Source organism: Eretmochelys imbricata, chromosome 9 (genome assembly GCF_965152235.1).
Source record: "Eretmochelys imbricata isolate rEreImb1 chromosome 9, rEreImb1.hap1, whole genome shotgun sequence".
Lineage (NCBI taxonomy): Eukaryota > Metazoa > Chordata > Testudines > Cheloniidae > Eretmochelys > Eretmochelys imbricata.
Genome location: NC_135580.1, coordinates 82,992,487 through 83,017,035, shown reverse-complemented (window position 1 = coordinate 83,017,035; position 24,549 = coordinate 82,992,487). Strand labels below are relative to the sequence as shown.

Here is a 24,549-nt window from a genome sequence, read left to right as displayed (position 1 = left end):
CAGCAGTCTCACAGTCCCAGGCTGCACCCCAGGGATCCCATCACAGTCATTTTTATCTTCTTTGAAGGAATTTAGGAGGCTATCAGACTATCAAGTACTCATAAATCACCTATGAAGGGAACTTAAGACTTAATTATTAGACTGTTTTTCTACTGTCCCATAGTTGTGGAAAGAAGTTTACCCTTGGTGGTGTTGATGCTGACTGCAAAACATTGCAAAACAAACTGACAGATCACTCTTGGGCCAAAACCCACAACTAACTTTTCTCTAGCAGAAACTCCATAGACTTGTCTGTCTTCTGAAGGAATCGCCAGCCTTCCTTAGTTGCAGAAGCCATGGAAATTTTAATCTCACCTTCATCCCTTATTTCCGTAAGTCAGGTTTCTTTTCAGTGGCAATTTTTTTTTATCACAACTGCCTGTCTATTGAAAGTGAAGTAGAATTGTATTGCCCCAATTCCATTTTGTCTGAAATATCATTCATCAGCAAAGCAGGTCCATTCATCAGATGGAATTGTGAATGTATATAGTACAGCCTGCACCCAGTTTAACAGAAAAGAGGTGCTTCTCTACTTGAAAGAAGTGAAGAGAAAGTAGAAGTCTGGAAGAATGGTATGTATGAAAGAATTGCACAATATCACCAAGGCAATTCAGATGGATAAAGGCACACTAAGTATAAGAACATAACTTCTACATCCAGAATTTGTTTCTAAGTCCATTTAGCTTCCCCCTTTCCTTTTAACAGGCTGAATATTGAGAAGAATTACAAGTCCTCAAATGTTGATTTTTGTACTCCGAAAGCAAACCTTAGTCATATATGTATTAGTGAAATGATAACTAAAACTCAGGAATGCGCAGCTGAGAGAAAGGGGTCATATATTTATTTTGTGGACTATGAATTGGTTGCCACCTTTGTGGAAACAGGCAGTGCTGGAGCACTGGATGAGGACAGGAGAACAAGATCAGTTCAGACATATACCTAAATGAATTTAACAGTAACAGTCTCCACAAAGAATGTGATAGGATAAACTTAATCTTGTTTGGGGAACATCTTCAGAAACTCTGAATAGGAAGAAGTCTTCAAAATAGTATCTGAGTTGCCTTAGTTACCATTAATTTTTTTGTTTTTTGCTGAAACGCTAATTTTTGAAGCATTGATTGAAAAATGAAACTCTTCAGAGGTATGAGTATGTGTGGTTTTAGGATGAAATTAAGCTCAGTACAAATGTGTACTGTATTAAAGACTTAAATAGATTGGGGCTAGGGAGGGGAGCATGGGAGGGAGGGAGGAATTGTGGTGGTCAGTTTATATTATCCAAGCTAAAGGTGAAGTGAAGAGACTTGAACCTGGATAAGACTGTGAAATAAATATTATCTAGACCAAAGGTGCCGCTGCCTAAACAGTTTTTATTGCTCGTTTACTATCAGCAGTTGCACGTTTAACAGAAACATAGGGCTACCAAGAAAACTGAGCAGGAATGAAAATTGTGCAAAACTCTGGAGCGAAAATAGAGCAAACCAAGACAACTGATATCTTAAGCACTGGTGTGTCCTTGTTGCAGGCATAAATGAAATACAGACCAACCTTTAGACTTTAATGTGAGGAAACACTAACCTGGGAACCTTTGCCGGACCTATTTGGCTGTCGCTAGTCCATGACAAAGATATTTGGCAACGTCATAGGGAGGCCTTCGTTCAAAATGAGGTAATGATGCAGCATCATAGAGAGTTTGTTGTAAACAGTTCAGAGGAAAAAACAGAAAATAATAAAAGCAATTTTTGTATTAAAGCAGTGAAGTATTTATCTGTTATTGAATGTAATCCTTGCTTCTGTATATCTAAAACTGTTTTACATGAAAATAACTATTGCCTGTCTGTTCCTGTTTGTGTTTTCATGCTAAACTTTTGCTTTGATTATGCTTTTGTTGGGGGAATCTAGCATTACCATATAGCAGTGTTTCTTAACCTTTTCGTGCCGGTGACCTCCTTTGGACATTTAAAAAACAAAAATGGTCTCCTCCTCCTCGCCTCCCCCCCCCCCCACACATACTTTAAGCTTGGGGCTTCAGCTTCAACTTCTCACAGCTGAGGGCTTCAGCCCAGCATGGGGCTGCAACATGTAAATTAGTTTTGCAGGGTCTCCTGTGGCGTGGGGCCCCAGGCAATTGCCCTGATTCCTACCCCCTAACACCAGCCCTGCTTGTGACACTCCCCCCCCCCCCCACCCCAATCCCTCCACCAGCCCTTGTGGGGTCACAACCCCCAGGTTGAGAAACACTGCCATATGGTATTTTTACCTATCAAAGTTCTCTGTATGCTTAACATTCCTTTACTTGTTCTCCAGTACCTATTTTTTCTATTCTCAAGCTTGTCCTAAGAAGTCTTCCTAGTTATCAACTTCTCAGCTTGGTTATTTGAAAAGAAAAATATTTAGCCTTTTAGTGCAACAGTGCAGCCTTCAGGAAAACCCAGGCTATTGTCAGATAGTTTGGATGCCATTTGAATAAAACTAAATTGTTTAATCTTCCTTGAACAGAGTACAGATTCTTTTAGTGAACTTTTGTCCACCTGTTCTCCATTTCCCTTTTTATGAGCAGTTAGTTTCTCTAGAGAGTCTTTTGTGATATTTGCTTTCCTTACTCAGTATACTCCGAGGGCATTTCATGCATGTCCCCAAATGTCCTAAAGTTTGCTGGGTATCCTTTGATTAAACCCCTGTGATTATAAAGTCAATTCTTACCAAAATAAGATATTAATCAAGTAATGAGTTAATGAAATCTAAGAATAGCACCTCAGGATATAATACAGTAATATGGGACACGATGCCTGCGTTGTCTTTTTTAAAAAACGAGTACTTTGATAGTCTGCTATTTTTGAGGACATTCATAGTTTGAATTTTCAGGTTGCTACCACACTAAACTTACCGTATATACTCGATCATAAGCCGCTTGGTTTATAAGCTGACACCCCCCCCCGCCCCCCGATGGATAAGTAAAAATGGACAATTTTTATGACCCATTCATAAGCCAACCCTATAATTCAGGGGTCAGCAAACTTTGGCTCCTGGGCCATCAGGATAAGCTGCTGGCGGGCCGAGATGGTTTGTTTACCTCGAGTGTCCGCAGGCACGGATGTAAACCTAAGTAAACAAAGTGTCCCAGCGTGCTAGCTGCTTACCCTGATGGGCTGGGACAGCAACTGGTGGGGAAATTTTTTTGTGGGGAGAAGCTGGGGGTAAGGGGACCCCCCACCACTAGCCCCCCACACTCTCCCCATCCCATCCTCTCCCACCTTATTTGGGGAGGGCCAGGGGAGGATGTCTCTGGCCTGGCTGGCCCAGCTCTGGCGGGCCAGACCGGGCGGCACAGCCTCAGCATGTTCCAGTGGGCTGGGCTGGGTGGCACGGCTGCAGCGTGTTCCGCTGGGTGGTGCGGCCACAGCCTGCTCTGGTGGGCGGGGCCAAGCAGTGGGACCCCGGAGCTGCAGCTGCTTTGGAGGCTGTGGGGAGAGCAGCATGGCCAGAAGCCGAGAGATTCTGGCCCCGCCTCTTCCCTTCTGGTTCTGCTGGCTGTGCTGCCTCTCCTTGCTCCCTCTGTTGTGTGGAGGGCCTGTGTCCCACCTCTTCCTATCTATACCCGTTCATAAGCCGACCCCCTTCTCTGATGCTTCCTTTTTTTTTTTTTACTAAAAAAATTCGGCTTATGAACGAGTATATATGGTAATTTAAATTGTCCTGGTAACAGATGTAAGCAAGGACTGACTTGAAATTGCTTAATTAGCATATACATTTGAAATCATTTACAAAAATGTTCTGTTTTAGCCCAATATTTTGAGCTACCACATAACTGCCGCCCCAGCTGAAAACTGTTAATGAGTTTTGAACATTAACTACCACAAAGGACATAACTTAAATTGTTTTATAAAAATATAGTAGTAAAAACATACTTTTAATGTTATAGGATGGTTTGATTTTTTTATAGTGTATTTTGGACTACTGTTTGTATACTGTATGATGTGTTAAGTACTTAGTACAAGGCAGATTTGTTCACTTCTGCTATGACTGCTTATCAGTAAATGAGTAAAATATATTTAATTGTATACATTGTCTACTTCAGCCCTTTCAATTTGTCTGTTCCATGTTTTTGAGTCATTTTTCATGCGTACAACTATCAGACCACAGCCTTGACACATTTTATAGGAGAGTACTATGTAGTCTCTGGCCTTTTGATGGGGGACTTCTGAATTGGGGTAAGGCTCCAGACATCTTTTCTTCTGGGTGTAGTGTCTCTTCAGGGTTACCTATGTGAAAGTTCTGAAACAACTGTCTGAAAGTAATGGTCTCATAAAAAAAGATTCATAAAAACTAGAGAGAAAAATCAATAACTGTATGCATAAAGTCCAGTTTAAAACTGAAAACCTTAACTAGGTAGCCTCACTATGGTTTTACTTACAATGAAATAAGAATACTTTCAATTTTTGTCTGCTATCCTTTAGATCAGGGAACATTTTGGAGACATAACCTCAGGGTCTTTTTCACTTTCCCTCTCTCTCCTTTCACTCTGGCTATGGCTAGCTTATCATACCAGGTACACTTCAGAGTTATTTACATAAATGTTCTCTCTGATGGGGTCATCATTGCCTTTTATGAAATCACAATTGTATATTTTAAAGTCATGCATTCTAATGTCCACTGGTCTTGTTTAAATTTATTCGAGGAGTTTTATTTTATTTACTTTGCCTTTCTTTTTCATATATTTATTGGAAGGTGCGTTCCTGCCACAATAGATTTTTCAGCCCTCGTTTGCATCTCCTCTGTCCCCCTGTGTGCTTGTCTTAACCAAAGGTGTTAACTTTGAAATCAGTTAATTTTCAGCCCCTTAAAGAAATAGTTATATTTCTCTTAGTCATTCCATCTTATCAGAATCCCAGCTGTAGATGAAATATGAATTCACAGATGCAAAATCCATCACATTATAGTTGGCTTTACCACTTAACTGACATTTTTGGAAGTAAACATATTTAAATGTTGTAAGTACTTAATACTGGACAGACATTGGTCACTGTTGACATAGGTTATACGCAGTAGTGATTTTGAGGAGAAGAAAATCACTCTTGTTACCGGTTTCAGAGTAACAGCCGTGTTAGTCTGTCTTTGCAAAAAGAAAAGGAGTACTTGTGGCACCTTAGAGACTAACCAATTTATTTGAGCATGAGCTTTCGTGAGCTACAGCTCACTTATGAAGTGAGCTGTAGCTCACGAGAGCTCATGCTCAAATAAATTGGTTAGTCTCTAAGGTGCCACAAGTAATCCTTTTCTTTTTACTCTTGTTACCAATCACTTTAGCAATCCAGCTCCCCAGAATTTTAATTGTGTGAAATTGCAGTGTTGTAGCCATGTTGGTTCCAGGATATGAAAGAGACAAGGTGGGTGAGGTAATATCTTTTATTGGACCAACTTTTGTTGGTGAAAGAGACAAAGATTTTGAGCTACACAGTGCTCTTTTTCAGGTCATAGATACTACCTCATCCACCTTGTCTCTCTGTTATGTGAAATGGAAGTTATAGAGGATGGAAGAGTAAAGTAAATTAATACTCCTGTTTACAACAATTTACCTAACATCTGGCTGCAATTTAAAAAAAAATAAAAAATCTGCATAGATTTTACAATCAGTAAAGGGTTACTTAAATTGTGGCCACTGAGTTCTCGTTATGCTGCAAGACGCCATTTTACCTTTTAAAGTGGAAAGTGATAATGATTTAACATTTTATAGTTGCCTAAAAAGGTAGTGAAAATCTTGTGTACTTTAAGTAAATATTAAAAAAAAAGCTACAACTGACTAAAGAATCTGCAGACGTGAGCTAGTGCTCTGAAAAAGTAAACTAATGAAGAACACAAACATTGCTCTCAGAGATGTTCTTGAAAGATTTTTAATTTTACAGTGGTTCCTACACCATTGACTGTCAGGAACCATTAAAAATTCAATGTGTTATATATGTGGATAACTTTTATGGTTAGAATAACTAATTACTTTATGAGGTAGTCCATACCTGTATTTTGAAGATGCATGGGGAAAGTAATTCTAAATAATACAATTTGGAAGGTAACAAATTAATAGTTTGTATTTTTAAAGCACTTCCATCTAAGGATCTCAAAATTTTTGGAGTATATCTAGATTAGGAAAATTTTTTTACTCATTTATCTTAGTCTAGATATACCTTAAATGTTTGTAAGGCACTTTAACTAGTTTTAAAACCCTAGTTTATTTTAACTTTCTCTGTGTACGCTATGGTTTTAAAACGTTTTAATTGATATTAAAAAAAAAAAAAAAGTTTTATCCTATCCTATTTTACGCTTATAGAATTAAGACTTACAACACCGCTGTGAATGCAGGTCACTAGCAAATATACTGTAGGGAACAATGCTACATGGCAAAGGAATAGACTGTAGGACTTAATGGTTCTATTCTATCTCTGATTTTTTTCTTAAGAAATTTTTAAAAATTACTATTTGAAGTGTGCACTATCAGAAAATTTGATGTCTTGAAAATAGTTTTAAAAAGCACAATTTGGATGTGCCCCTTTAGTGGCAGTGTTGAAGGATTATCTTACACAGGGGTTAGTCTAGTTGATGATGTATGATTTTTCAGTTACTGTACAACAGCTGGAAAAAGACATATGAGCACAGGAAAGCTTTTGGATGGTGGTCTCCAACCTTTTTATGTGCAAGATCACTTTTTGAAATTAAGATCAACCCAGGATCTGCCCTGCCCCCTCCCTCCATTCCCTCTCTCCCTCCGTTGCTCACTCTCCGCCACCCTCACTCACTTTCACCAGGCTGGGGCAGGGCGTTGGGGTATGGGAGGGGATGCGGCACTGGGTTGGAGTTGAGGGGTTTGGAGTGTGGGAGGGGGCTCAGGGCTGAGCCTGGGGCAGGGGTTGGGGTGCAGGAGGGGGTGAGGGGTGCGGGCTCTGGGAGGGAGTTTGGGTGCAGGAGGGGGCTCCTGGCTAGGGTAGGGGGTTGGGATGCAGGAGAGGATGAGGGGTGCAGGCTCAGGGCTGGGGCAGGAGGTTGGGGAGTGGGGTCTGGGAGGGAGTTTGCCCCAGCCAAGAGCCCCCTCCTGCACCCAGAGTGTTGGGGTGCAGGAGGGGGTGAGGGGCGTGGGCTCTGGGAGGGAGTTGGGGTGCGGGCTCAGGGCTGGGGCAGGGGGTTGGGATGAAGGAGGGTGTGCAAGGTGTAGGCTCTGGCTGGGAGGCGCTTACCACAGGCAGCTCCTGATCGGCGGACCAACAGAGCTAAGACAGGCTGCCTGCCTTCCCTGGCCTCATGCTGCTCCCAGAAGTGGCTGGCGTGTCTCTGCGGCCCAGGGGCCAGCAGGCTGTTCTGTGTGCTGCCTCTGTCCCCGCCCTCCAGCGCCGACTCTGCAGCTCCCATTGGCTGGGAGCTGCGGTCAATGGGGGCGGTGGGCGCGGGCAGCACACAGAGACCCGTGCCAGCCACTTCCAGGAGCGGCGTGGGGCCCAGGCAAGCAGGCAGCCTGCTGAGCCCTGCTGCGCCGCCAGACAGCGATTGACTGGCAGAGGCTTCAGGATCGCAATTGACTGGTTGGTGACCACTGCTTTAGGAGGTGGGAGAAAAATATGTGGAGAGCCTGAGACAAGAAACCTTTTTAAAAAGTAGTGCTAAGAAGGTAACTGGTGAATTAGAGCCTTGTCTTATTCTTAAGAAAAATTGTGTACATGGGAGAGAAATGACCAAAGGCTCCTGTTCTATAAAACTGGCTAATTGAAAATTCTGTTGGCAATAGTATCAGTAAACTAATTCAAATAAAAATATCAGACAGTCATCTGCTCCTACACAATTGTCTTTTGACAAGATACACATGTTGCTGGTTATCTTCTGAGACACTCAGTAAATAATTTGGATGGCTGGTTTGATGTAAGCTTTGTATGGGTAAGTTAAAATAATGTCTGATTCCATGCGTCTTTACAATTTTTTTTCTTTAGGCCATGTAGAGAAACTGCTTGCAATTTCTGTTTGGGTTATGTATCCACAGACAGACCAATATAAGTGATTCACATTTTTAGCTATTATTTAATTACTCTCTTAGTTATGCACAATGTTTTTGCTATGTTCTTTCCTTTTAATTTCTTTGAATAGCAGTGCACTTTTCTTGGCTTCTGTAAATATTTCATTTTTTTAATTACATGAAATACGGCTTTTTAAAATGTGACATGCTTTATTGTAAACTTTATACTAATGTAGTCCTAAATGCTTATATTTCAGTGCCAAATCTGCACTTACAGATTTTTTTTTCAAAATTACAAGGGGGTTATTTTTGCATATTTTGGTATCCTTTTTTGAGATAGATGTTTTGGTAAAAAAAAAAAAAAAAAAAAGCCTTGCTTTGGAAGATTTTCAGTTCCTTTATTGATACGTAGTACTTAAGAACAAGCAGCATTCATTTCAAGCTTGCACTATATATTAATTAATAAAGTAGCATGAGATAGTGAGACTAATTTCAAGTGACACTTCTGTGTTTTATCAGTGAAAGCAAGTTGAATACGTTGGTGCAGAAGCTTCATGACTTTTTGGCTCACTCTTCTGAAGAATCTGAGGACGCAAACTCGCCTCCAAGACTATCTGTGAGCAAAAGTATAGGTAAAATATATATATATTTTCTCTCTTTTAAATGTACACTCTTATTCAGCATCTTGGAATGTAGTGCAATAAAATGCATTTTGATGTACAGATATGCAATATTGTTCTTGCTGTTTCCTTCTTAAGTGGAGATATCTGGATAAATATACAGTAGATTCTTGGTATAAATTGCTTTTCATTTGTGAATATAAATGTTCTGTATGTTATAACACTTTTAAACCAACAAAGTATTCAGTATTCCGTTTCATGGAAGTTAAACTATCTGTGTGTCCTTGGGGTGGGGGATGTTTGTATCTCCTCTGGGATGCTTTTGGTTCAGATTTCTCATGGTTCCCTATATTAACAGTGTGTAATAGACACATCTTGTTTTTCTGCTGAAGTTAAGATCTTTTGACCCTCACAACTGTGGAACAGAGTGTGGGGGAGTTGTTTTCATGTTAATTGTGGGAACAATTTGTGAATTAAGTCAGAAACCACTAAAACAAAAGCGCTTTTCTAAAGCAAATGATTAGGTTTCTTCTGGAAAATTATTGGTATCTCCAAAATATCTAGTAGGTAAGTACTGGATTTAAAAAACAACAACTTCATTTTAACTACTATCAATAATGAAGGCTTTTAAAATAAACACACAGCAGAAAATTATAATCTAATGTATAGTAGGAATCTGGATTTGTTATAGAACTTTTCAGACTCCAACTTTCCTAAAACGCTTTCCATAGCAATGAAGTGACTGTGTGAGGAAAGTTGGGATTGTATTAGCCGAGGAATGTATTTTGTTCTATTTTCTGACAGATCCATGGGATCGCTAAAAGGATGCTGTCAAAATAAATAGTTAACTTTTCACTAACAACTCATTACCTTATTAAAATTGACAGAAATTTAAAATCTAATTTTACTTGATTATCACCTGTGCTTTTTCTTATATTTCTCAGATCATATAGTGAAATAAGACTGGTCGTTTTCACTTTGTATTTACTTCAGCTTTCTTATTCTCCTTATATAACAGGATGCAACTGTTTTGCATTTCTAATGTTTAGGAATATTTGAAATATTCTTTTTATACAAAAAAATAAGTGCTCTGTCAGATACACAGCATTGATTTCAATGGAGCTAAGACAATTTACATCAACTGAAGATCTTTATATTCATATTGGATTATGTAAAACTTCTGTTAAAGTCACAAACTTCTGCTATACTTGATAATATCCCTTTGATTTAACTGGAGTTCTGCTTAAAATTTCATCTTAAGTATAGCATTTCTGACAATATTGTCCCCTTATTACTGCATTGTAGTGTCAACACTGACTGTACGATTCAATTCCTGTTTGGTGCTTCAGTGCTTTATTTCAGGGCACCTTTGCCAAAACCAAACTGTGACATGGATAAACAGATATCTGTCATTGTGAAGTTGTTTTGGGGAGGATACTGTTTGCAGTACCTCTCTCCCAGTCCTGTGTAGTTACAAATGTGACTCTAGCTCTTGTCCGTGAAAGAGAATTACTGTGGAGCAGAGATACACCAATTGCTTAGTCCTTTTGACAAATTTCAAGGGTGTATGTGTGTGATATCACACACATATACATTTATATATAATTACAAAAAACTACTGTCCCTTTGTGTGTATGAACTATAATAGTCTTTAATCATTTGGTCGCATGCTATTTTTCCATAGGACCTCTGCCTCATGCAATGCCCTGCTCTGGGGATGAATTGTGTAATAAAAAAGATTGTCTTTAAAGACCCTCCTCATTTGTTGGAAGGTGTCGAGTGAATGAGGCAGAGGATTGCAGAAAGAGAAAGGAGGGTCTCATGGTCTTCACTGTTGTCCTGGAGAACTGGATTTTGGCCCTGCCTCTGCCACAGAGTTCCTGTGTGATGCTAAACAAGTCACTTAAACCAAACCTTTGAGGTGCTCGCTAATTGTGTGTTTAGCTCAGGGGTTCTCAGACTTTTGCACTGGCAACCCCTTTCACACCTCAAGCCTCTGAGTGTGACCCCCCCCCTTATACATTAAAAACACTTTTTTATATATTTAACACCATTATAAATGCTGGAGACAAAGTGGGGTTTGGGGTGGAGGCTGACAGCTCGTGACCTCTTGAGGGGTCCTGACCCCCAGTTTGAGAACCCCTGGCCTAGCTTGATATCTTGAAGTCTGATTGGCAGAAGTGCTGACCACTCATAATTGAAATCAATGGGAGTTGTCCTTAGAACATATTCTGAAAGTATTCTGAAAAATCAGGTCCTAGGATTTTCAAGTTGGCTCCCCAAAATTAGTGAATGCTTTTGACCATATTCTCTGTGCGTCAGTTCCCCATCTGTAAAAGTGAGATAATACCTCCCCCTCATCTCGAGAAGTTTTGAGAAGACTAATTAATTTTTCTTTGAAGCACTCAGCTTACTATAGTGATGAGCACCATAAAAAAGCCATGTGGAAATAATTTTTTCTTCATAACAGGATTTGAACAGTCTACAATAAATTGAACAATGAGGAGAAAACAAAATATTGAATAGCTGCTCATTAATCACTGTTTATCCAGTGCACTGAATAAGACTGCAGTCCTGTAGAAAAATACTATGTGATCATATAACTTAACACTGTATCGCAATGCATACACACAAGGGGGCTGAATGAAGCTTATTCAGGCAACCTTAATCTTGAAAGTTCCTAAGTTTTGTGTGCCTGATTATGCAACCTTAGTGGTCTTTTAACATAGTTTGTGTGTGTGTGTAACTTTCTCATTTTTTTTTTTAAAGAAGAACTTCTGTTTTTTCAGTTTGCTGTCATGTGGCATCACAACACCACATGGGTGGAACCTTTAGATACACTACACAGACTTCTGCCACTTGAACTAGTGGACTAACTGATAGCAATAGTAAGTTGTTATCCTCTATGTGGATCAGTACTAGAGGGACATCAGACACACATTTAACCAGTGATTTTCGCAGATGTTTGCTGGCAGAGGAGGAATAGTGAGACTCGGGAATTTGGCATTCCAGGCTCTGGAGGGGAGTGTTTTCTAGTGGTCACAGCACTTCGGCTCATTTCCTCCAGACTTGTCCCCCTTCTGCCTCATCCCTTCCAAGGTGTTCCAGTCATGTCCCGTCCCGTCCCCCCCCCCCCCCCCCAGCTCCTTGCACCAGTCCTAATATCCTTATCTTCCCAGTCCCAGACTCTACTCAAGTTTCTCGTTTCAGTCTTTTTGCCCAGCAAGTTCTTATTTCCCCCTCCAAGCTTGCTGTCATAGTTCGGATCTCTGACTTCATCATTCTCTCATCCTGTCTTCACACCTAGTCATGGTCTCTTCCCAGCCAGTTCTGATTTCACTCCCTTTTGAGCTCCTTGCCCACAATCTGTCCTCCCTACCCCTCCTGCTCCTCACTGCATTCTCCTTGTCCAGCAAGTCTTAGTCTACCCCTTCCCCACCGTGACTCTTGGTCTTCTTGCCCAGCAAGTCTGCCCCCCCGCCCCCCCCCCCGCAGCTTCCTGCTCCAGCCTCTTCACCTCCAACTGCATAACTGTTGTCTCAGTCTCACCAGACTGTGTGTGCCAATATACTCTCCTTCCTGACCAGTCTGGCTTCTGTCTCCTGTGTATTTGAATCGGACAGCTTCCTCCTTCATACTGCACTGTGTGGATGTGTTACAAGGGAGTGGAGGTGTCATTGAGAGCATAGGAAAGACAGGCTCCCTGCTCTCAATTCCCCATCTTGGTGTTCTCTCAGCTCTGTACCCCTAGACTGGAGAGAACATGCTCAGTTGCTGTGTGGTGACGGCATGTTCAGTCTGGTCAGGACTGTGATACGAGGGGGTACAACATGCTTAGTCAGTTTGTGGGTATGGTGACAGTCTGGTCACACGTAGGCGCAGTGAGATTTGAGCATGCCCAGTGAAGATGGAATCTTCTGAAATTTTAGCTGTTAAAATCAAAGTATTCTCTACTGAGCATGTGCAAACTGAAATTGTTACAACTTAACCAAAGTTAGGCGAATTTTAATGAGGATGCCAAGAGGCACATCCTTGGCACATCACCCCTCAGCCAAATTTCAAGTAATTAGTTGTCACAATTTTGGCATGAGTGTACTTTATACCCTTCCCTTGGTCTCTTAAGGGCACCCGCTTAAGGTTTTCAGTACTCAGCCATCACCTCTCTTAAGGGGAGACATGCATCTCTCTTCCTCTTGATGGGGATTTTAAGGCTTCCCTTCCCAACTCCCTGCACTTTGATATCCCTAGCAAGCCAGTCTACTAAGGCCAGTCTATCTGTGCTTTGCTTTCTCCCCAAAGGCTATGAACAGCATATAACCATCAGCTACAAGTTACCATACTGCTCTTTGTAAGCAAGCATGTTTATTCTTAAGGTAAAAGCATTATAGAGAAAACAAAACAAAAGCTCCTTCAGCCATGCTAAAAGTTTACAATAAGTCACCCATTATTCTTATAGGGCCCTAGTAGGCCAAAGTCTTTCCAACCCTCCACAAGGGTTCGGCCCCGCTTGGACAGAAGGTCCTGTCTGTTTGCTGGATCAGAAAGAAGGCTTTGAGTCAGTTTAAATGCATCCTTTTTAAGCCAAAAGCCCTTTCTTGGTTTTCCTAGTCTCTTGTAACCCAGTTTGAGTCCCTATATGCAAATACCCCAATGGGTGGTACCTGTCTTGTACAATGAGTGATTCTCCTTAATCACCCTACAGTGTTTTAGTTCCTGAAGGAGCTGTAGTAATTCACCCCCATGGAGTAGAACACAATCATACATATAATTCCTGAGCCACAGTGATACATAAGCATAATGTAATATGTTCCCCCAAAGACACTGCATATGGTTGCAATATCTGTCACAATAGTCACAGGGTTTAAGGCCAGAAGGGACCACCAGATCAGCTAGCCTGACCTCCTGTATGTCACGTGCCACCAACAACACCCAGCGCCCACATGCTAAACCCAGCAATTGAAATGTGACCAAAACGTTACAGCCCGCAGGACACTAAATGGTTATTTGCCACAGGCAGAGAATAGGAGGGTGACTTGGGGGAAAATTCCTTCCTGACACCACATGGTGATCAGAGCCTGAGGATGTTAGCAAGGAAAATCCGGCTAAATATCTTGCTGCAAAACAGAGGGACACGAGAGCACTTCAGAGAAATGATCTGAAGAATTTAATACAGAGAAAACATTTTTCCTTACTGTCATTTTCATAAACATCTGCATTGTATTGGCTGAAATTTTCCAAAAAAAAAAAAACAAAAACAACAACATTAAGCCTGAGGCAGACACAGCCAGTGTGGAAAAATTCAGCCCAAACAGTTTGCAAAATTATAAGCAACTGAAAATAGGGTCTTATAATGTAAAGAGTGCTATGAGCCTAATCTATAATACTCGTGATATCCATATGAAAAATAGCATTTTTGTACTTTCCATTAATCCATTTCCTGTGAGGCTCCTTCTAACATTCTAAGCTTTTGAGCAACTTCATATAGCTGCATTATAAAGAATACTGAAACAGAAATATTCCCTTCTCCCCCTCAAAAAACCTATAACATTTCTCTCAAAATTACACTTGATGGGGGTTCAGTCCTGGATCAATGACATGTTTAAGGTTTAATATCCCACAACCCATTAGGGCTAGAAATAGGAGGTCTGTATATCTTGAAAGAGGAGACTCCACAATATCAAATGGGATACATCACTTATTTTTAGCTGTGCTAGCTAGGTCCTTGATATATCAGTCCTTAAAATCACAATGTTATGTACAGAAGTTTCAGGAATGTATTGGTTGTTACTGCTTTTCGTGTGAAGCATGTGTAGTTGCACTCTGGCTCCTCTAGTATGATTTCTTTATTGGTGGGAAAAGGTTGAAAAATAGTAGCAGTGGTATTTTTAAAAAAAATCTAAATAAAATTTTCTGTAAATTATTTAGCATGTGTGCAATAGATGATGCCATGGTGTTATGCAAAGGTTTTATTGTGATTCTATATAAAACTCACTCCTCATCCCCACTGACTAATTGTCCATTTAGTAATGTTTTAATAATGCTGTAAAAAAGTTTATACCAACCATCATTTATAATTTAAAGAATTGTTAGTGATTTCTACCATTCAGTGAATTACATTTTTTCCCTCCTTGTACAGGTAAAAGTAGTGGGCCTGAAAATAGTCCAACTCCAATGGAAAATAACAGGGAAGAGGTAGGAATAAAGTATATGGTGCATTTGATTTACAGTAATGCTGGTAATCCAAAAATGGCTGGTATAGATTGATTAAATTTGAATTAAAATCTGTACTGGATTACACTACCATATCTGCTGAATGTGAAAGTTGATTAGGGAACTTCTTCTAAAAGTTGAATTAAAAAACCACAATATAACCTTTTAAATGGATATGAATGACATCCATTATGCCTAGGCAAGCAATCACAATTTAAAAATAAAAAGTAAAATAATAAATTCAATGTACTTTCATAGTTTTGACTACTTTCGTATTTTTCCTATGGTACTTCATAATGCATGAGTAAATGTATACTTTGTGGAAGGTATCACATTGTACTATCATGAGGCTTCTACCCACTATTAAGTCTTTGCTGAGAAGTGGGGAGCTGCTGCAATTTTGTGAATTATCATGGTTGGGAAGTGGCAAATTACGTAACGCTAAGTAATACCCCTTTTCATGAAAGTATTAGGGCTGTCGGTTAATCACAGTTAATTCATGTAATTAACTAAAAACAAAAACAAATCGCGGTTAAAAAAACAATTGTGATTAATTGCAGTTTTAATCGCGCTGTTGTTAATAGAATACCAGTTGACATTTTGTATAAATATTTTTGGATGTTTTTCTACATTTTCAAATATATTGATTTCAATTACAACACAAAATACAAAGTATTCCGTGTTCACTTTATATTATTTTTGACAGATATTTGCACTGTAAAAAAGAGAAACAAAAGATAGTGTGTTTCAGTTCACTTCATACAAGTACTGTAGTGCGATCTCTTTATCATAAAAGTGCAACTTACAAATGTAGATTTTGTTTTGTTACATAACTGCACTCAGAAACAAAAGAATGTAAACCTTTAGAGCCAACATAGTCCATTTAGTTCTACTTCTTGTTCAGCCAGTTGCTAAGAGAAACAAGTTTGTTTACATTTATGGAAGATAATGCTGCCCACTTCTTATTTACAGTGTCACCTGAAAGTGAGAACAGGGCTTTGTGTGGCACTTTTGTAGCTGGCATTGCAAGGTATTTATGTGCCAGATATGCTAAACATTCATATGCCCCTTCATGCTTCGGCCACCATTCCAGAGGATGTACTTCCATGCTGATGACGGGTTCTGCTCAATAATGATCCAAAGCTATTCGGACTGATGCTTGTTCATTTTCATCATCTGAGTCAGATGCCACCAACAGAAAGTAGATTTTCCTTTTTGGTGGTTCAGGTTCAGTAGTTTCTGCATCATAGCGTTGCTCTTTTAAGACTTCTGACGGCACGCTCCACATCTTGTCCCTCTCAGATTTTGGATGGCACTTCAGATTCTTAAACCTTAGGTCGAGTGCTGTAGCTATCTTTAGAAATCTCACATTGATTCTTCCTTTGTGTTTTGTCAAATCTGCAGTGTTCTTAAATTGAACAGTGTGCTGGGTCATCATCCGAGACTGCTATAACATGAAATATATGGCAGAACCAAGCAGGTGATACAGAATTCTCCCCCAAGGAGTTCAGTCACATATTTAATTAATGCTTTATTTTTTTAATGAGCATCATCAGCATGGAAGCATGTTCTCTGGAATTGTGGCCGAAGGATGACGGGACATTCAAAGGTTTAGCATATCTCACATGTAAAGCGGGCAGCATTATCTCCCGTAAATGTAAACAAACTTGTTTGTCTTAGCGATTGGCTGAATAAGAAGTAGGATGGAGTGGACTTGTAGACTCTAAATTTTACATTGTTTTATTTTTGAGTGCAGTTATATAACAAAACAAAATCTACATTTGTAAGTTACACTTTCACGATAAAGAGATTGCACTACAGTACTTTTATGAGGTGAATTGAAAAACAGTATCTTTTGTTTACCTTTTTTACAGTGCTAATATCTGATAAAAATAATATAAAGTGAGCACTGTACACTTTGTATTCTGTTATAATTGAAATCAATATATTTGAAAATGTAAATACAAAGCAAAAATATTTATCATTTCAATTGGTATTCTTTTATTAACAGTGCAATTAATCACATCCTCAAGTGACCCACGAATATTGATGATATGCTCTTGAGTGAGCCACACCCAGTCCTTAGCCCAGAAAGTTGTGAAGTGCGAGCCGTAACTGTTAAATGGACCCTTTGGAATGGAGGATTGCAGGGAAATAAAATCTTCTGAAGGGGTCCTCTACTATTTTTAATACTTCCTCAATTTCCTGCAAATTGGTGCATAAGAAATATGGTGTATGATTCTGTGAATTTCTCAGATCACAATAATATTTCTTTATAATTTCTGATGCAGTGTGTGCTTGGTGGGGCTCAAAATATATATTCATTTTAAGAGATCTTAATCCAGGTAGTAATTTATAAACGAAAAAGTCTCATAATTGAATCCAGCTAATTACAACACTACGTTTACAAGCAAAACTTTAATTTTTGTTCTGCTACCCTTGATATGAAATGTAGTATGAACAAGAAATGGGATATGATTGGTTTAAACCCAGCTAGAAATTGACTTCTGAGTTGCTGCTGTATACCTAAGAATCCAAGAAAATAATTTTTTGTTGGTGTATGTTCTGGTCACACACTAACAGATGTTTGTGACTTCAAAATTTTTCCTTGTTTTTAGGGCAATAGCTCTTCAGAAAGATCCAAATCTTTAGGATCATCACGTTCGAAAAGGTTAGTTTGAAAAGGAAAATGTGAATAATACTATTTGTAACTAGGTGCCTTCCCTAACTTGGTCTACAGAAACAATCTACGCAGGGCCAGATAACTATATAGTGTAGATTGGCATGGAGCCATGTAACTTCAGGCTGATTTACACCAGCTGAGGAGGCTCACTGTGTCAAGTTCAAATTTACCCCCTTCCTGGAGTATGGCTTTATTAACAAAGTCTTGATGGTATCTTGTTTTCTATCTCAAGGCTCATCAGGCATAAATGGTCATTGGGTTCTTCCTTCAGGACTATCACCCTACACCCAGGATTTTTTTCCCTCGGAAAAGTCATTTCTATGTGTCCAAGTGGGGTAATCAGTTTACCCTGTCTTAGTGAGTCACTAATACCCAATAAAATCAATACTTTACCAGTAAAATCAAGACTTGGTAACAGTATGAGATGTTTCAGACAAACACTGCCAGTCTGATGCACTTCAGTTTATTCATGTTTTTTTTGCTCTCTTTCAAGAAGTAATGCACTAAGGTAATAGTTTCTCAGTTTGTGCCTAAAGAAAACACATTCTCTGTGTGGCCAAAAATAACTGCATTTTAGCAACCTTACACTGATCACATTCCTTCTTGTCTTTTGCCATCTTTTGGTAAACCTTACGGTTCTGTCCTTCAGATCCTTTTAAAATATGTAAAACAAAACAACATATAATCTTTTCTCTAGGGGGAATAAAAAAAAAAATTATGTATCTCTAAGAACAAAATTCCTCTTCTGTTTACTGTTGTCATGCTTGCCCAGTCTGTTTCTCTCTGCTTCATCATCTCATGCAGTTTAAATTAGATCGAAAAATAGAATTTAAAATTACCAGGTTCCTGACCCAAGGGAGATTGTTTGATTGCAAAGCACCATATACACCTAAATTGCTATAAAATATTTATCACAAATGTGGATTTTTTTTCTGTTCATACAGGAAACCTACAGTTGTAACAAAATATGTTGGATCAGATGATGAACAAACCTTACCTGAAACTGTAAATGAAGATGTTTCAAATGAAAACTCAGAAAATGATGTTGATATGAAAAGCTTACCTAAAGGTAGAGCATGCATTTTCTGTGTGTCTGAATTCTGCGAATTAGTGTCAAGATTATATGATGGAATATGCGTAATAGCCACAAAGGGAAACGTTGTATACTTCGTCTGTTTTTTTTTTATTTTTATTTTTTTTGTAAAGTGCCAACCTTAGCAAGCAGGATATTGAGGCCCTACTATGATTATAGCATTCAAAAGGTTAAAATATTTTGTTTTTAAATGTCTACTTTGAACCCCACATACATAAATCACTGGATCTACCAGGATGCACTGATTACTTAATTCAAAATATGCATTGGAATCCATATTTTTGTGGAAATAAAGACAACATAAAACAGGAAATGGTATTTTGCTTTTGTTCTTTTGTAAACATTCCAGGTAAAATTTTCAGAAGTACCTAAGTCCCATTTGAGAATGGGATTTAGTTCTTGTAAGTGACTGATTTTTGAAAATTGTACCCTTTGCTTAAAAGTATTAGAGGTTTAGGCCAGATCTTGAAATATGTTTAAAAACAAAACAGAAAAAGCTGGTCATTATTGGGTTATTTTTAAATGCAATACTTTTAAAACACCCTCTACACCATGGGGGGAGGGATAGCTCAGTGGTTTGAGCATTGGCCTGTTAAACCCAGCGTTGTGAGTTCAATCCTTGAGGGGGTCGTTTGGGGATCTGTGGCAGAATTGGGGATTGGTCCTGCTTTGAGCAGGGGGTTGGACTAGATGACTTCCTGGTCCCTTCCAAACCTGAGATTCTATGATATTTTTAGTTTTAGCATTGTTTAAAAAGAACAACAAAAAAGCTTGCCTTTCTTAGCTCTATAAAAGCCATAGTATAGCAGAGACCCCAGAAGCAGTCATTGTATGGTTATTTTCACAAACGTATTACTGCAAATTCCCAGGAGACACAGGATTGAAACCCAGCTCTAAATGTGAAATTACACTTTTTTTCTTCACGTAACTTTGGTTAGCACTGTTCGGTTTTGTTAAAACATTAGTAAATTTAATAATTTTGTAAAAAAGGAAAATGAGATTTTGCCCTGTTGGTGGGGAAGGGAAGAAATTTCTACAGCTTTTGAGAGATGCTCAGTTAGCTGTCCTAAAACTCCAGGTGCCACGGAACAGTTGCATTGCAAGCTCACCCACATTGTCTCACTGTTATGCTTTATTCTGTTCTTCATGTACTGCATCTGGGGCTAGAGAGGGTAGTTCGCTCTCCAGGGTCGACTCAGTCTTTGATCTCTGTCCTACAATTGCAATATCAGTGCCAGTTTGAGGTGTGTGATATTGATATTTGTAATATGGACACCTGTGCAGTAGGATATATTTATCAGTCAGTCATCATATAGCTTGTTGGGGGAAAATTATATGCAATGTTGGCTTTTGTTTAAACAGGAGTCTTGCACTTCACTGGAATGTCACTTGGATATGTAATGGTTTCCACCTTTTAAATGAAATTATTCTAGGTACAGTGGTTGTACAACCAGAGCCAGTGCTGAATGAAGACAAAGATGATTTTAAAGGGCCTGAATTTAGAAGCAGAAATATCGTTAAAATGAAACCTGAAGCTCCCAAAAAGCGTGGAGGTAAATACATTTTATAACATGTTTTAAAATGGGTTTAAACTGCTGTTTATAGCCACGTTTGGTACATCCAAAAATTGTACATATTTCCTAAAAATACCTCCACTCTTCTGGCTTTTAGTTCACTAAGGGTTCTGTCCTGCTGAAATTAGCCTCCATTGCTGTCCCTGCAGTGCAGCAGTGAAAGCTAAGATTTTACAGAAACTAATCTCCTGCCTTGGGTAGCCATAGCATGCTTCATTAGGTATTCTGTGTAAATCTTCTTCACTCTATTCCCAGGAGTTTGATTCCATTCTGCTATTTTGCCATATCCTTTTCTAGGGAATAGTGGCATACCATTGCATACCCCAGAATTTAAAAAAAACATGGTCGATCTAGTAGCCTGTGGGCTGAATCTCACCTGCAGGATAGTTTCGTCTGGCCCCTGAACACATAGTATAGAACAAAATGGCATCGTCCGCATAGTGTGACCTTATACATACGGTGCATCCAAGGTCATTGTGTGGAGGGTGCCATTTTGGACTTCCAAAGGCATGCAAGTATAACTGCATGCCTTATTAAAAATGTCATGCATGCCACTGCTAGGGAATGATGTTGGAACTCCACTGAATGTATTTTCTGAGGCTCCAAGAAATCCATACAGATGTAAGCAGAGACAGAACGTTAGTTGGTAAGGAAGATGTTTTTGTTTTGAAATCCCAGATTAATTTAATTTCTTGGCACTTCCCTGGCTATTGGTTATATACCTTAGGTCATCCGTGGAAAGTTGTTATGCCAGCCAATTTTCTCGACCTCTACTAGAATTGATATGCAAGTACATAGATGCTAATGGATAATATAAATTCATCTTTTATGGACTTGGAAAACAGAAAAGAACAAGCAAGAGGCCATGCATAAACTACTCTGAAAAAATATAAATAAGTGACTGTACATTCCTTCCTCCCCTTATAGTGCAGGCAGTTTTGTAATTTACATACGAAAAATAGTAATCAGTAGCTTACTCCAGCCTAGTTACTTCTTTGTTTGTTATAATAGTTGATATAAATAACTTTTTTTTTCCCTCATATGTAGTTTAGGTATTTAATAGGAATCAAAAATAATGACCGTGAAAAAGTTTACTTACTCTTTTGTGTGTGCATGTGTGAGGTGTTTTAGGGTTTTTTTTTAACATTGATCTCTCCTCTAATTATATTGGCTAATTGAAGGGCCACGTGGTTCATTTTTAATTATATTATTGGATGTTACATTCAGGACAGAATCTCATGGTTTTGCCTGAAGTGATAAAGTGCGATCACTGAGGTCGTTCCTGCTCACCACCACATGGTCTCTTGTGATGTACCTTCGAAAAGACTTTTATTCTTGTAAATGGTCTTTTTGTTGTTTTTATAGTAGTTTTAGTGTGTGTTTTAGTTTTTAGGATTTTAAGGTCTTTGGGACGCCATTTTGCTGGACTCCCTCCTGGGTACTGGATTATGCTGAAGACACTGGGGTTCAAGATCTGCTCTTTCTGCCCTTGCTTGTTCTCAGTCAACGACAAGCACCAATGCTGCCTTTACTGCATGGGGGAAGCCCACTTTGCATCCAAGTGAAGTATCTGCCTCTCTTTCCCAAGCCATACCTGAGAAGGCTGTGCTCTCCACTTCAAGAAGCACCTCATGGAGGTTGCCATGAAGCTGCAGTAGGATCCAGACCAGGGAACCCCCTCATAGATTGGTCTGAGCAATCAAGGAGTGTGCCTCCTACCATGGAGCTCCAGTCTGGTTCTGCTGGTACCAGTGCTATGGACCTCAGGCCAAGGCTTAGTCGTGAGTGAATATAAGCGCGGCAGTAAGTTTCCTCCAAGCCCAAGAAGGATACTGCCCTGTCCACGAGTTCTGTTCACAGGGAAGCAGAATGTTCCAAAGCTCACAAGCGTGATAAAAAGTTGTATAGACCATTGGATCGCCAGTTCCATCCACTGAGCCACATAGTCCTTCCAGGTTGGCACTGCTTAAGTCAATGGAATCTTCGGTTCTGAGGCAGTCCTCTGTTTGGCTCCCATTCCGGCTCTGGTTCTGACTACAGTGCGTATCGCTGACACCAGGGAGACCTGATTTGGCTTATGAGCTCTTTGTCATGGAGGAGGTAAGGTCTCCATGTTTTCAAGTGCCATCGCCTTCCAGGGGAGTATGCTCTCTTACATTAGACTTGCCTGTTACTCTGTGGTTCCTGTGGGTCCGCTGGTTCCAATGGCACCACCATTTGTACCAGCCTGACTTTTCAGCATTGGAGGACTCTGACAGAGTGTAGGGTCTGGCCCTCCCATACTGCCAATATAAGTACCCCAAGGTTCTGCTGACTCAGTGGCAGTACCCTCTCTTTCCCCAGCAATGGAGCCATTGGTACTCTGCTCTTCGGGGCTCTCCATAGCAGCTGCCGGATCTGCCTGGTTGGTCCTACTGGGGATTGTGGCTGCAGTATCCACCTTCAGAACCTTCCTGCTCCACTTGAGAGGTGTCTTTTTATCTTGTCTCTTCAACCATCATCAAGCTGGCATTCCAAACCAATGTTGGAGGCTGTTCCACTTAGTCTGACTCCAAAGGTACTGCTGGAACTCCAGACGCTGCAGTGTCTTTGACTCCCTCCTCACCCCTGGATGACTACTGTCAATTCCAGGAACTTTTATATAGGGTGGCTGCTGCTCTCCACGTTCCACTGGAGGAAGTACAGGACAAACAGCACCAGCTGCTTGACATCTTATGTACCTCGGTACCAGCCAGAGTGGCTCTACTGATCAAAAATGCCATTCTTCAACCAGCCCATATTGTCTGGCACGCTCTAGCCACTTGCACACCCACCCCCAAGGGGGTGGAGATGAAGTACTATGTACCTGAAAAGGGGTCTGAGTTTCTGTTCTCTCATCCCCCCACCCAATTCCCTCGTCATACAGGCAGCGATGGAGTAGGCCCAGCAACAACATGCATACTTCACCCAGCAGACAAAGAGGGCAAGCAACTGGACCTGGGTCGCAAGGTATTCTCCTCTGCCAGCCTCCAATTTCGTATCTCCAGTTAGTTTGCTCTATTAGCTAAATACAATTTCCTTACCTACAGGAAGCTGGGAGACTTTGCAGACAAACTTCCCCAGCAGGACTGAGCTCGCTTCCAGGCTATGCTACAGGAGGGGAAACTAGTTGTGAGAACGAGACTCCTGGACGTAGCAGACACTTCTTCACAGATGATGGCTATGGAATTGCTATGCAGAGGGAGTCATGGCTGCCTTTGTCAGGTTTCCCAAGGGAAGTCCAGAACAACATAGAGCAGTGGTCCCCAAACTGTGGGGCATGCCCCCCTGAGGGGATATGGAGGAATGTTTGAGGGGGCGCACGATGAAGCCTGGATCAGCCCCCATGCTAGGTAGGGAGGGAGCACCACCCAGTTGCAGCTCCAGCCCCAGTCACAGGTCTGGCCCCAGGCCAGCTCCTCCCCCATCCGCAGTTCTGCCTCCAGCTCTGCCTTCAGCCTAGTCTCATCTGGTGAGCCAATTATGCAGTAATGGTGGTGTTGGTGGGGCTTAGACCTATTCCATTACTGGTAAGGGGGGTGAACAGGAAAAGTTTGGGCACCACTGCCATAGAGGACCTCTCTTTCAATGAATCTCATCTCTTCAGTCAGAAGACTGATGAGTCCCTCCACTCCCTTAAAGACTCCAGCGCCACTCTGCTGTCTCTGGGTATCTACATAGTAGCACCCAAGTTTTACCAAGTTTTACCACCCGCAACCAGTCAACATTCTAGAGCTCCCCATTTCTTCCACCAGCAGTCCTGTGAGCTGCCTTGCAAATGGCAAGACCCAATGGCCCCACCCTCTGGGTTCTTCATCACAACCTACAGCGTCTCGTACTCAGTCTTTGCAGAAACAATACTTCTGAGGGCACCTAGAGAGCCGGCAACCATCCTGCCTCATGCTATACTTCTGAGTCCCCTCTTCAGGGAGCGTCTATGACACTTGTTTCCAGTTTGGAGTGCAATAACAATGGTCAAATGGGTCCTAGATGTCATTTGACATGGCTATATGATCAAGTTCGTGACGTTACCTCATCCACGTCATCTGGCCTTGCCTCAGGGACCACTCTCACGACAGTATCCTTGCTCTAGAAGTGGTCTCCCTACTGCAGAGGGGAGTGATAGAACATGTTCCTGTGACCAGTCCGGACACAGGGTTTTATTCTACTTATTTCCTAGTCCCCAAGAACATAGGCGGTGGGTATAATAGGCCTGGGGAGGCTCTGTCTCTCCTGTCGCGGCCACCAGACCCTGGTTGTGATGTTTGGTGACAAAGTTTTTGCTTCATTAGGCCCCATGCAGGTTCTGGGGCGGCTGAGGAGGT

The 24,549-nt window shown here is 40.5% G+C and overlaps 1 protein-coding gene across 4 annotated transcripts in view; it reads left to right on the top strand.

Annotated features, from left to right (window-relative positions):
- The window catches only part of ATRX (ATRX chromatin remodeler), a 141,043-nt gene that overhangs the window by 8,203 nt on the left and 108,291 nt on the right, over positions 1–24,549 (top strand). For 2 of the 4 annotated variants that reach the window (XM_077827053.1, XM_077827056.1), the window contains exons 2-7: positions 1,562–1,704; positions 8,546–8,658; positions 14,783–14,838; positions 17,475–17,527; positions 18,484–18,608; positions 20,066–20,185. In XM_077827053.1, coding sequence (XP_077683179.1) covers positions 1,655–1,704; positions 8,546–8,658; positions 14,783–14,838; positions 17,475–17,527; positions 18,484–18,608; positions 20,066–20,185 — 517 coding nt within the window. In that variant the 5' untranslated portion in view covers positions 1,562–1,654. Of the gene's footprint in view, positions 1–1,561; positions 1,705–8,545; positions 8,659–11,417; positions 11,535–14,782; positions 14,839–17,474; positions 17,528–18,483; positions 18,609–20,065; positions 20,186–24,549 lie in introns of those variants that run through there. The other 2 variants (XM_077827054.1, XM_077827055.1) reach the window with 2 other exon arrangements.